Source organism: Parasteatoda tepidariorum, chromosome 10 (assembly GCF_043381705.1).
Source record: "Parasteatoda tepidariorum isolate YZ-2023 chromosome 10, CAS_Ptep_4.0, whole genome shotgun sequence".
Taxonomy (NCBI): domain Eukaryota; kingdom Metazoa; phylum Arthropoda; class Arachnida; order Araneae; family Theridiidae; genus Parasteatoda; species Parasteatoda tepidariorum.
Genome location: NC_092213.1, coordinates 64,397,218 through 64,411,721, shown reverse-complemented (window position 1 = coordinate 64,411,721; position 14,504 = coordinate 64,397,218). Strand labels below are relative to the sequence as shown.

The window sequence follows — 14,504 nt, the reverse complement described above, 5'->3', positions numbered from 1 at the left end:
TATGATAATATGTATAATTAACTATGTTTTAGTTGAATTTATGAACTGTTACAATTGACCCCGTAAGTGGGGACAATTGTAACAAGTGCACGACTGTCAAAAATTGTTAATAACTAATATAATAATATTTAAAATCAGGTATTTAATTTTTTTTCTAGTAGAGGATAGTCTACTTTACTCGTCTGTCAATTAATACTAATAATATATTGGATTTTTTGTTAGTTAAAAATAGTTAAGTAAAAAATGTTACAATTGACAGCACTCTCCCCTACTGACAAACTGTTTTATGAAGAAATTTTACCTTTGGAAAAAGTGAGGTTTATTATTATATGTATTATGAATTTATCACACTAAAATATTGAATTTTAAACAAATGCAATAATTTAATGACTGTCGCATTTAAAATTAACAATTATTTAAAACTATAACTTAAAGTTCACTTTATATTTAGCATATATAAACACACCCTTGAAAGCTTTTTCTGTAAAAAAAAAAAAAAATGTTTTGAAGCCATATTAATACAGCAAATTGTTTTTCGTAGTGGTTAACTATTGTTGCATTTAAGTTTTTGTTTTAATTTTAGAGAATGATACAAATTATCTTTCCAAGTATATTGCAGTTTAAAATGTTATTTCAATCAATCAGTTTTACATTTCTTCTTCCTTGTAGTCTGACATACTTTAGATTTGTTGATATAGGTGGGAAAATATAACTTCATCGAAATAAGTTGGCCTAGAGAGAATTAGAATGAGAATATTGTCTCAAAGCTCACATGGACTATTGCAGAATAATCGTTTTTCACTTTAATTTTAAATGTTATCACATACATTCATTTTAATGTATTTTTTTTCAAGGGGAAGAAATTAAGAATATTTAATTTTAATAATGATGCTAATAAATTTTGTTTCTAATTTTAAAAAAATAATAAATCAGAATCTTTAGTTAGTTAGTTAGTAGTTAGTTAGTTTGTTAGTAGGGGAGAGTGGGGTCAATTGTAACAGGGTACGATTGTAACAGAGCAAAAATTTCGAGTGTCGGGTTCTAGATTTGGTTCCTAGGTGGCGTACAAGGTGTATTTAATAAATCTACATGCACACCCCTGCTGGCAACCATTTTTATGTACTTTTGAAAGAGTTACAACGCAAAAGATATTTTAACACTACGTAAGTACTTTTTTTGGTATTAGAATATTATATTGTAACAAAGTAATTTTGTTTGAACAAATAAAAATTATTAACCGAATATGTAAGTGGACACCTTAATTAATATTTTAATAAAAAAAAATTAGCTTTGTTAATTAACTAGCATTGTTTTTAACAAATGAAGCTGAAATGGCGTCTTGGGGACGATTGTAACAGCTGAAAATAAATAATCTTATGCTTACAAACCATTACTTAACTCTTTAAGAACAACAATAGTTTCTTATATCATTTATATTATGTTGCATGTGCATTATTTAATTTGTCACCTTTCACAGCATAAATTAACATTTTTAACCCCTTAAAGTTAAAAGTTTAACCCTTTAGGTCCCTGCTCATCATTATTTTTACTCCTAAAATATCACTACTACTTTGATCAATAGAAGATATATCACAACTATGATTATATGTATAATAAACTATGATTTAGCTGAATTTATGAACTGTTACAATTGTAGTAAGTGAGGACAATTGTAGCAAATGCACGACTGTCAAAAATTGTTAATAACTAATATAATAACATTTAAAATAGGGTATTTTTTCTTTTTTCTAGTAGAGGATAGTCTACTTTACTCGTCTGTCAATTAATACTAATAATATATTGGATTTTTTGTTAGTTAAAAATAGTTAAGTAAAAAATGTTACAATTGACCCCACTCTCCCCTACTCTTTAGTTCCTTTGCCTTTTTTTACACGGATCACCTTTTTAGGTAAACCGCTGTCCTGTATCTTTTATCGATGACATGAAATTGAATTTAAAACGTCATGAAAATGTTGCTCGTTATAAAAACCAATGGATCAGTAAAAAAATCGAACAATGAACTTTATTTTAATTCAGTGATAGCTTATCTTAGAAAAATGTAAAACAGCAAAGTAGTATCTCGATTCCAAGATAAGCTGATCACCGTTTGTCAAGTATGAAAGAAGGAAGTATTACGGAATGTAGTCTTTATGATAAAAATAAAAATGCAAAATCAGGTAAGCGATGAAACTAATTCAAATAAAATTCGGAAAATTTAACAATTTCATCAGAAACCTCAGAATCAAACATCCTTCCGAGTAATCCCATCAATTCTAATGAATTTTTTTTATCGAAAATTTTTAAAACCTGCCCAATGGTTAACTAAATTACTTTTTTTATTGTTATATGTATAGAGAGCAGATGATAATACCATAAATAAATTTTGTTCTAATGATCGAATTTTCGCAACCTAAATGCCTAAGTTTATCAAAGGTTCGACTTCAACTATGCTAATTAATTAGTGCTGGCTATTATGTTGCGGAATTAGGCACAAAAAGATATGATAATTTCACTTTTTGCGCATTTCTCCACTTCTCGTAAGTGTTTAAAGTGAATAGAAAACTTTTTGCACAGAATTATAATATTCGTTTATATAAAAAAATACTTAAAAGTAAAAAATATTTTTTAATAAATATTTCTTATTTTTTATTATTTTAATAACGGTCGAAAAAATTTTTGAATTGCAAGATATTTAAATTTTACAATATTTTAAACTATATAATTTTAAATGCAAAATTTGAAAAAAAAATGGCTTGAATGATTATTTGAGAAATAAAAATTTTAAAATATGGCTTTTTTTAAATTTTGTAACTCAGGATCCATTTCGTTTAAATTTAGTATCCTTTCCTCTAAAATTACATAATTTAAAGCAATTTATACCTTCAAATTTTTTAGACAATAATTAAATAAAAAATAATAGTTAAGTAAAAAATACTAATTATCAAAACTATTTTTTGATATATTTCGCATATACATGATCAAATATACATGATTCTTCGCATATACATGATTCTTTGGACAAATGTGAGCAAAAATTTGGTTCATTCCTTAAATTCGATTTCAGAGATATTGCGAAATAGGCAAAAAGTTAAATCAACATTAAGGGTTAAGTTCTAACTATTTTCAAGACTAAACTATTGAGACCATACTTATCATGTTTCGGCTATTCCCTTATTTTCATTGTCAAAGATCCAAATCCGACAAAAAATAATAGTTAGCACTAATTAGTATTTTTGAGGTTAACTCCAAACCATTAAGATTGGAACTTCTGATCATTAGAACAAAAGTTATTCCGGGAGGATATTTTTTGATTATTTATTTTATTTATCTGTTCACTGTACACAGTTACAAAACATATATTTGTGCAAAACTGCGACAGATTTTGGTCTTGAAATCTAGAGTTTACAAGTGCAAATGAGAGGTGTTAAAAAAAAAGTTGAATTCAAGTAAAATTTGGAACTAATTGTATTACAGTCAATTAATGACTTTTTTACTGTATGCGCGTGTTAAATGTCAGCAGCAGACACCGTAAACTATTCTATAATATGTTTCAGATGAAGTTAAAAATAAAAATTATTTTAGATATTCTGTCATGTACATGCAGTGCGAGAAAAAAAAATTTGCCATCCTGAAAAACTTTTGATCTAATGATTGGATCTTCACATTCTAGGACTCAATCTTAATGGTTCGAAGGGTTCGTTTCAAATATACTACGTAATTAATTAGTGCAGGTGATATTTTAAGTCATGAAATCAGACACAAAGAAGTACTTTCTTTGAATAAACACATTTTGACCCCCCCCCTTAAAAAAGGGGATAGTTTCCCCACAATTTTTTATTTATTTTTTTATAACCGTCGTTGAACAGCAGACTCAATTTTATGGGTTTACGACTACTAGTGTTCAACTCCGTAGCCTCTGCAATTTTGAACCCAATCCAGAAGACAAGGGAACTCCTGGATCGAGTATTGGGAGAAATTTACTTTCTAGCCTGACGGCAAGGGGACTCTAACCCATGATTCGTCTACCACTGAGGATATTTCACGTCAGCTCTGGGGTCAGTGCAAGCCAGAAGCGGAATTCGTATCGACTGGGATTCGAACCCGGTTCTCCTCATTGGAAAGCGAACGCTCTATCCCCTGAGCCATCGCGACTCTCCCCACAATTTTATTTTATTTTATGACCGCCGTTGAACAGTCGACCCAATTTTTGGGTTTACGACTACAAATGTTCAACGCCGTAGCCTTGTAATTTTGAACCAATCCAGAAGACAAGGAAACTTCTGGATCGGTACCCCCAGAGGTATTGATTTGTTATGGGAACATGGAGGACTTTGAGACTCGACAGATTTAACGTGCATCAGTCACCATTTACTACACGGGGAGTCTTCGACCAGCAGGGACCGAACCCTCGAACTCTTGGACATGGGCCCTCTCCCCACAATTTGGAAAATATTGTCCCAATAATTTGATCAAGAGAGCGGTTTAAAGTTTGGACCCTTTAATGCAAGTTGCACAATGTACAAAACCCCGCCTTGAATAACTTTTGATGTAATGATTGGATCTTCGCGTTCTAGGACTCAATCTGAATGGTTCAAGGGGATGACCTCAAATATCATAATTAGTGATGATATTTTAAGTTACGAAACAAAAATGTACTTTCTCTGAATAAACAAACTTTTTCTTAATGGATTCAGGTTGTTGAGTACCAAAATATGGGGGGTAGCCGCTATCCAGGAAATATGGTCCCAATAATTTGATCAGGAGAACTGTTCAAAGTTTAAAAGCCTTGATGTTGGTTTTAATTTTTTCGTATTTCACCGCATTTCAAGAACTATTTAAACTAATTGAAAAAAATTTTGCACAAAATTATAAAATTTGTTTTTATCCAAAGATCTAACTAAGTTAATATTCATCATTTTTTTTTATTATTTTCTTCAATTATAGTCGAAAATATTTTGAATTTTAAGGTATTTGGTTTTTTTTCCTTCCATAATTTTAAAGAAGGTAATTTTACATGACAAAAGTTTAAACGAAATCGGTCAAATAGTTCTCGAGAAATTGAAATAGGTGATTTTCTTTAAAATAAGAATTCTCGGAAACAATTTGACCGACTTAGTCCAAATTTTGTGTTTTGCCTTATAAAATCACAATGTTTTATATGATGTAAAAATATGCATACTTTTAATTCAAATTTTTTGACCATTAATGAATAATAATAAAAAAAGTAATACAAAAAGTAGTAAATAATCATTAAAAACTATTACTTCATGAAATATTTTTCAATAAACTAGTTTTATAATTGCGTGTAAAATTTTTTCATTTGCATTAAATAGCTCTTGAGGTACAGTGGAATACGCAAAAAATGAAATTAACATTAAAGGGTTCAAACTTTGGATCACTATCCTGACGAAACTATGTGGACCATATTTCCATAGGACTATATATTATACCATATATCATTTCCATGGGACCATATGTCATATAGCTACATTTTAGAGGTCAAGAATCATTATCCATTGAAAACAATTTATCCTTATTCTGAGAAAGTACGTTTTTGTGTCTGATTTCGTAACTTAAAATACTGTCAATATTAACTAATTAGCATATTTGAGGTCAATATTACTGTGAATATTAACTAATTAGCTTAAGTCATTAAGTTTGAGTGCTAGTACATGCAAATCCGATCTTTAGACCAAAAGTTACACCTGATGTTTTGTTTATTTTTAGCTCACTTTACATCAGATGGAAGTTTTTTTTTTATTATTTCGAATGAGTTAAGCATAATTTATCTTGTTTTGAAGGAAAAAAAATTTCTTTATATAAAAATTTCTTGATTTAAAAGAAAATTGTTTAATGCACCTTTTGTCTAAGTTCTTAACCCAAAACTCTAAAAGAGTTGCCTCAATCAACAGAAGAAAAAAAGGATCGGATGAATTCCTTTTATTTTAAAAAAAATGTTCTTCACATTGCATTTTAGTAAAGAGCTGTTATGAAGAACTGTTATAAGCTCAATTTATTTGGCGATTAAATGGCGGATTTAAAATAGTAAAATCGTGATCACAAATTTTCAAATTTTAGTGGAATGACAACACTTTTTTTTTCTACTGAGGAGAGACATCTAAAACGTGTCATAAATACACGTAGCCAAAGCAGCTAATTAAACAATATAGATGTTTGTTCTTATGAATCGCGATTAAAGATGAGCTTTGCATCCCAATGGAGGAAGGAAATCATGAGCATCATGCGAAAATTGTGCAATTTGATTGTGTATGGAACATTTTTCTTTCGCTGTTTTTCTGGTGGGCGTACTTATTTCTAATTACATCACAAAACCATTAAAAGTGTAGAAATTAGCTCAAAATGTTCGTTGTTTTATATATATATCAACTATTTTAAGTAATATTAAGTTGAATAATTGATATTACCGGTGTTTAACAATCAATTTATGAAGTGGGTGTTATATGTTAAAACGTTAACTGTTTTTACATATTACTTTTTTAAACATTATAGCACAGTGCTAATAATACGAATCAAACGAATATAAAAAATGATCGTAGTTTTTACATAATACTTTTAAATAATATTGAGCTTCAGTATTAATGATACCGGTGTTGAACAGCCAATTAAAAAAATGTGTAATTAAATGCATTCCTTGTTTTTACTTCTTACTTTTTCAATCAATGTTAAGCTGGAGAATTAAAATATTGCCAGTGTTGATGTGAAGTTGGTGTGATATGTTAAAACGTTAACTGTTTTTACATATTACTTTTTTAAACATTATAGCACAGTGCTAATAATACGAATCAAACGAATATAAAAAAGGATCGTAGTTTTTACATAATACTTTTAAATAATATTGAGCTTCAGTATTGATGATACCGGTGTTGAACAGCCAATTCAAAAAATGGATGTAATGTGTAATTAAATGCATTCCTTGTTTTTACTTCTTACTTTTTTAATCAATGTTAAGCTGGAGAATTAAAATATTACCAGTGTTGAGCAGCCGATATGTAAAAACGTTCATTGTTTTTACCTATTACTTTTCAAAACAATATTATAACTGAGTGCTAACAATAGGAATCAAACGAATATAAAAATGCTCGTTGTTTTTGCAAATTACTTTTAAATAATATAAGGCTACAGTATTAATGATACCGGTATTGAACAGCCGATTCATAAAATGGATGTGATATGTAAATACATTCGTCTTTTTTTCACTTATTACTTTTTTTTAAACAACGCTTCCTACTCGCTACACTCACCAACCACTCACTTTATGTAAGAACATTTTGTTACCATGTTAATCGTAACGAAATAGACGATTACCTAGATTTGAAAAATAATCATAAGTGCTTGGAAAAAAATAACCTTATGATAAAATAACCTTATGCGTGACTTGATAAGACGAAATAAATGAAATGTAATCACGATAGCTCCTGCATCAAGACTAAAATCAAATTCGAATTTGCGTAGCTAGGACTAATTGAATGAATTTAATCCACATTTGCTTTTCATGGTAAGTAAAACCACGAATAACCTCTCGCGGTTAGACAACTGTAACGAAGTGATTATCCTTCTAATTACTAGGAGTAGTGATTCAGTATTTTATTTCAGAACGGGTGATTCAGTATTTTAGTAACTACTTCAAATTACTAAAATACTGAATCACCCGTGATTAGTTGTTTAATTAATGACTACAGATTTAGCAGGTTGGTTGAAACTTAAGGATAAATATTCGTGAGAATTTAATTTTTAAGTCATAAATTTTAACTTCAGTTTTTTACACATAAGAAAGTTGATCAGAAAGATACATCAGGCGGAAAGAAAAAAGCCTGTAGGGGAAATGATGTCAACGTACATTTTTGAACTTTTAAATATTTTAGATTTATAGAAATTATTTTAATCTAATTTCATTTCAAAGTTAATTCTATCTAATTTCTAATTTAATCAAATTTAATAAAAATTCTAATCTAATTTCTAATTCTGTCTAATTTCTCATTTAATCAAATTTAATAAAATTTCTAATCTAATTTCTAATTCTGTCTAATTTCTAATTTAATCGCATTTAATAAAATTTCTAATCAAATTTCTAATTCTATCTAATTTCTAATTTAATCAAATTTAATAAAATTTCTAATCTAATTTCTAATTTAATAAAATTTCTAACCTAATTTCTAATTTTATCTAATTTCTAATTTAATCAAATTTAATAAAATTTCTAATCTAATTTCTAATTCTATCTAATTTCTAATTTAATCAAATTTAATAAAATTTCTAATCTAATTTCTAATTCTATCTAATTTAATCTAATTTCATTTCAAAGTTAGTTCAAATCATTCGGTCTTTATTTAAACGCTTAACTTTGCAATCCGGTATAAAACCCACATTATTAAAAATAATGTTTAAAATATTGAAATCACATAAAAGCCTTTAAATTATTAAAAGTTTGTAAACATGTTTGTTTTTGTTTCAAATATGTTTTTAGGGACTAGATATTATAATTTGTTTCATCTGTATCAATATCAAGTAACAATGGACGAAAACCTATTTTGCTTTGGCCCAATTCACTAAATTATTGCTGTCCCTGTAGGTAAGGAAATAGTCGCTAAATTTGGTTTCAGAAAAAATAATTTTTCTGGAATGTCTTAGGATCTATGATTTTTAAAACGCACCGAAGTAATTAATTAAATAGCATACAAATGTGTTCTCAACATTTTAAACAATTGAAGAGAAACTGTGTATTTTTAATACAAAACAAATGAAATAAAATAAAAATATGCCCACAGAAGCCGACGTCTTCAGGGGGTACCGGCCCCGGTAGCCATTAAAAGCAAAACCATTTCTATTTGAGGGAGAAGCAAAAGCTTAAAATATCTCCCTCAGTACCCCGATGGTTTTGTATAGAGGTCCAGGAAAAACAAGATACATTCAAAAGAATAAACAAATTACGAAAAGAAACTGAACTTGTTAAATTTATAGTTTTAAATTTATAGTTTTGGATTTAATTAAATCAAAAATTGGTGTTAATAAAACTGATTTGCTTTTTAATAATGTTTCTAAAGTCGAAAGGGTTTTTTGTACGATTAATTTTCATGATAAGAATTTTGAAAATGCTAAGTTACCACAGATTATTCATGGTCTTTCTGATTTCTTTCCTTTAGAACAAATTAGGGTTACTGCTGCTTTTAAATATTCTTCTACACTTAGGAAAAAGGTGTGTAATTATAATTTTTTAAGTCGAAATCTTAATTGTATTTCTAAATCTGATTGTTATTGTAATGAGGAGGGTTTTTCAAAATTTATTGATAATGATTATGGACATGTTATTACCGGAAATTTGGAAATTGTGGGTGATCAGGATCTAATTAGCATTTTAAGTAAGGGTTCAAAATTTAGAACCAGAGTTAAGATGAAAAAAGAAGATTTTATTTTATCCATTAAAAAAGATCTAGATTTTTTTATTGCAAAAATTTCCAGAAAATATCATTGGCCTGTTGAAGGTTTTTCTGAGTGGAAAGCTAAAATTATTGAAAGGGTTAAATTTAATTTATTTAATACCAGTTTTAGTTCATTTCCTAAAGGTACTTTTATTGATTATGATTTATCTAGAAAAATTAAAAATCTTAAGGATAAATTCATTGTTACTGTTGTAGATAAAGCTTCAAATAATTTCTGTATTATGTGTAAATATTTTTTTAAAAAATTGATTATTGGGGAATATAATGCAAATAATACCTATTTAAAGTTAAAAGAAGATAAAAAAGTTATTGAAAAAAGAATTATTGCATTTAGTAAAAAATTAAAATTTAAATTAAATAGGATTACATTTCCATATTTATTTCCAATAGTTAAATTTCATAAAAATCCGATTAAATTTAGGTTTATAGCATGTGGTACTAATAGTTATAATTCTGATATTAGTAAAAGGTTTTTTTGTTTTTTAAAAATTATTTTGCTTAAAATTAAAAAAGAGAAAAATATTATTATTGAAAGTAATGTTGAAGTTTTGGATTTTATTAAAAGTAATGATATTTCCAGCATTAACACTTTTGATTTTGAAAATTTGTATACCAGCATACCACATGAAAAAATTATTGAGATTTGTGAAGGTATTTATGACAAGTATTTATTTGATGAAAAAATTGATAGGTTTAACTGGTTAGATTTATGCAAGTTTAATCTTTTTGAGAATGTTCTTTTTAATGGTTTAGATTTTTATAAACAAATTATTGGAATTCCACAAGGTAATTCCTTTTCTGGGGCTTTTGCCAACATTTTTTTGCACTTTTTTGAGGCTAAATTTCTTGAACATAAAGTACTTAATGCTTTCCGATACATTGATGATTTGATTTTGTTTAATTGTGACGATTATAATTTTATTTATACAATTTATCCTGGTGATTTGGTCCTGAAAAAAACTAATGAAAATTGCTTTAATATTGAATATTTAGATTTTAAAATTGATATTGTTAACAATTTTATTAAAATTGGTGTGTTTGATAAAAGAAAAGCCTTTAATTTTAATGTTATTTTTTTCTGCAACTTTAAAACTAATTTGTGTAGTAAAATATTCAAAAATCTTGTTTTTTCGCAATTAGTTAGGATCAAGAAAATTTGTAATAATGTTGAAAGTTTTCGAGAAGCTGTGGATAATTTTTTAAATAATTTGAGTAAAAATGATTTTCCTTTTAATTTTTGTAATGTTAATTTTTTAATTAAAAAAATGATTGATGGTTTTTAGGTTTTTTTTATATTTTTTCTTTTAACAGGGCGCAATTCTAGTCTTAACTGAGCAGCCCCAGTTAAGCATTCTATTAATTTATCTACGTATCTCCTTCTCCTGACCTTTTCATATCATTTTTAAACTTTTACTGCGCATTATTATAGGGGGCGTTGTTTTTCAGTTTTTAGTGTTTTCTTTTCCTCCGCTTTTGAAGTTGATTCTTGACCTGTGACTGTGAGTTTTTAATTTTCTGATGATTTTTATTGATTTTCTTTTCGTAATTTGTTTATTCTTTTGAATGTATCTTGTTTTTCCTGGACCTCTATACAAAACCATCGGGGTACTGAGGGAGATATTTTAAGCTTTTGCTTCTCCCTCAAATAGAAATGGTTTTGTTTTTAATGGCTACCGGGGCCGGTACCCCCTGAAGACGTCGGCTTCGGTGGTCATATTTTTATTTTATTTCATTTGTTTTGTATTGATACTTTTTTCTGAAATTTCTGCTGCTTCTTAGCGCGTTTTTTTCAAAGAAGTTTTATCCTTTTGATCTTAATTATTTGTGTTTTCTTTCAGTATTGTGTATTTTTAACTATTCAAGGAAACACGCTTCGTGTTATTGATATATCGGTTAAACGATTACGATTAAAAGTTTTTTTATCCTCTTTAAGCTTAACGTAAGTTTATAAAGCTACAAAAATGTTTTGCACAAGAACTATTTTAGAAAATTAATTTAAAATTTTAAATTCATTATAATCAAAAAAGTCAAATAATTTAATCATATTTAACTTTGCAAATTATTATTAACAAAACTCAGCAATTTTCTAAAACATTAAGTCAACATGAAGCAGCAGCACATTTTCATTATAAAAATAAAATACTATTTAATTCAAAAACATTTGCGCATCAAATTTAAAGAAAGTAGAATGTTCTGTAATGAGCATCCTTAATATATATTTTTTGGAATCCTTAAGAAAAATGGAGTCAAGTAAGCATTCGCATTATGCGCCATTTAGGGGAGAAAAAAATCGCTAATGAATTATTATTAAGAAAGCTGAACTGAAAGCAACATATCGTCTATGAGCTTTTAAATTTGGGTGTTTGCGTTGGGTTTTTGGGTGTTTGCAGCTCGAAAGGAGTGTTTACAAAAATGGAAACAGCTCGAAATACGTGTTTACAAAAATGGACACAGCTCAAAATACGTGTTTACAAAAATAGACACAGCTCGAAATCAGCCTTTTCAGTTTTCAGCCCATATTTAACAACGAAACGAGAAAAATCGTGTTTACTTCCCATTACTTATTTAAACACTAAACATAATCCTTACGGGGCAAAGTTCAAAACTTCGGGGCTGAGGTGGCTAGGTATATTACAAAAGTAACTTTTCAGGCAATTTCTTCGTATTCAGAACTTTAAATTATAAAGTGAGTTTTAAAACTCTACATAAATTCTTAGAACGTAAATTTGCGACCTCCATTTTAAATTTATAGCATCCGTGGCAACTTTGTAGAAACAGTTGACTTTTAAAGTCTTTTTCCTTTTAGAAAAAAAAAAGGTGACTAATTTAAAAAATTTACCAACTGATTTATGCAAATGGTGATATCACATTACGAATTTATTTGGAGTCGTTAGTTTATTCTTTAAAAAAGAAGAATACTCATAAAAGAAGTTCGAAAATCGAAATCAAATGCTATGTCCATTTCCGTAAACATTCATTTTGAGCTGCGTTCATTTCCGTAAACATGCATTTTGAGCTGTCTTCAGATTAGAATACTTACCACAACGAGAGGATTTATTGTTGGGGGGGAAAAAGAGTAAAGTTGAAAGGCGATTGTTAGAAACACGTCAAAATTTTGTCAGATTACGAACCATTCGTAATATGACAGTTTTTTTTTTATATACTACGGTATGTTTATGTTTTATGTGCACTATAAAACTACAGTTGCGAAATGGAATATTTACAATTTTGATAATAAACCTTTTGATTTGTGCATTTTTTAAAAAGTGAATACAGATCCTTTAATATTCAGCCTGATTTAGCCGTTGCCGTTGTCGTAATTGCGTAGATTGTTTTTGCGACTCCGTTCTATTCATTAATATTTTTTTTAAAAAATCTATGCATCGTATTTAAAACAAACAATAATAAAAATATTACAACACAATTTTAAATCTATTTATCTACACTCTATCTTTATTTAAGCCGACAGTCTGGCTGATAGCATCCCACAATTTAAAGATAAGAATTTCAGCTTATTATCATTCATTTTTATTATCATTTACGTGACAGCTGCGACACTCATTTCCATACCAGTATGGCTTTATTAAAGGAAACTAATATTACTTCTTTCTCGTGGAACATTTCTTTCAGGGACAGAAAATTACTAAATGTTTTCTGGAACCACGGAGAATGTTTTGGAAGTAAGTTTTTCCAAACAAACGATAAAACTTGGTGGCAAATGATTTTATTCCCGCTTGGTGACGCACCGTTCAAATCAGAGGTCGTAGTACGATTGTGTCGACAAAGTACAGACAAAAATGTGCACGTAGAAGGTGAAATAATATTGACATCTACTTCTGCAAAAGAAATGCGATTTCGAGTTCTAAAGTCGTTGTCAAAAACCGAAACTTACATTAGACTTCCTCTTTTTAGAACTATATCCGAAATGAAACGCCATTTTAATCCGTTAAGAGATTTGTTCATAAAATGCAAAATAAGCGCTATTGAGATTTTCAATGAAAATTCCGACTCAAAATCTACTTATAGCTTGGAATCTGAGAATTCATTAATGTATGAAAAATGTTCTGATAACGTCGATCCATGCAAATCGTCTGCCACAAGGGATAAAACAGAATCCGAAGAACTTTGTTCCGAACATTCTAGCATTTTAAAATTAAAAAACTTAGAAGTTCCCGGAAAAACAATTGTAAATACTGATATGCTTTTTTGTGACCTAACTCTAACTTCTGGTGACGTAAGTATAAAAGTACACAAAAATGTTCTTTCAAAGCAGTCATCAACCTTCGCACAAATATTTCAAAGTTCTGCCGATGAGAAATGCCCCAAAGATATAATTTGCGACATGATTAGTGGATCAGTACTCACAGAAATTGTAAACTACATATACACTGGGCGACTTATTGATTTGACTTTGGAACTTGCAAAAGATTTGTATCACGCAGCAAGCTTATTTGCTTTGAATGAACTTCAAATTTACTGTGAAGAATTTTTAATTGCCAATTTATCATTGCACAATGTAGTGGACATAATAACATGGTGTATCAATCACAACGCTGAAGAGATTAAACAGCATGCTATTCGTTTCGTTTCATCGCATTTTGAAGATATTAAATCTACTCAGAATTGGAAGGATTTCGTAAAAATCCACCCATCTTTATGTGTAGAAATCTTGTCCCTAGCGATGGAAAACTCCTTAATGATAAAAAATAATACAACATTTTGAAGTTAAATACTTTTGTTTAACAAATTGTGTTAATTCTTCACTAACGATGATGAAAAAAATAATTGCTGATTTATCACTACACAAAGAATAACACAAAGTGTCATTTATTATCAAAAACAGAACCTTGAAAAGAATAAGTAGCATGACATTGGTTTCATTTTATCAAATTTTATAGTTATTAAACACACAGTATAAATAATCCTGCACAAAGTTATTTATTTTTATGATTAGAAGTTATATTCCTGATGATGAAAAATCCATTTTGTATTTTGTTTTAGTTAAAATATCTTTATTTAATACTTTTAATACTATATATATATATA

The 14,504-nt window shown here is 28.4% G+C and overlaps 1 protein-coding gene across 1 annotated transcript; it reads left to right on the top strand.

The window, feature by feature from the left end:
• Positions 1 to 8,988: 8,988 nt before the first annotated feature.
• Positions 8,989 to 10,365, top strand: LOC139426738 (uncharacterized; the record flags this gene model as incomplete). Its single annotated transcript, XM_071186567.1, is given in 1 exon segment — positions 8,989 to 10,365. A coding segment is annotated over 1 exon segment (956 nt), but the record flags the coding sequence as incomplete, so codon positions are not given.
• Between the last annotated feature and the right edge of the window lie 4,139 nt (positions 10,366 to 14,504).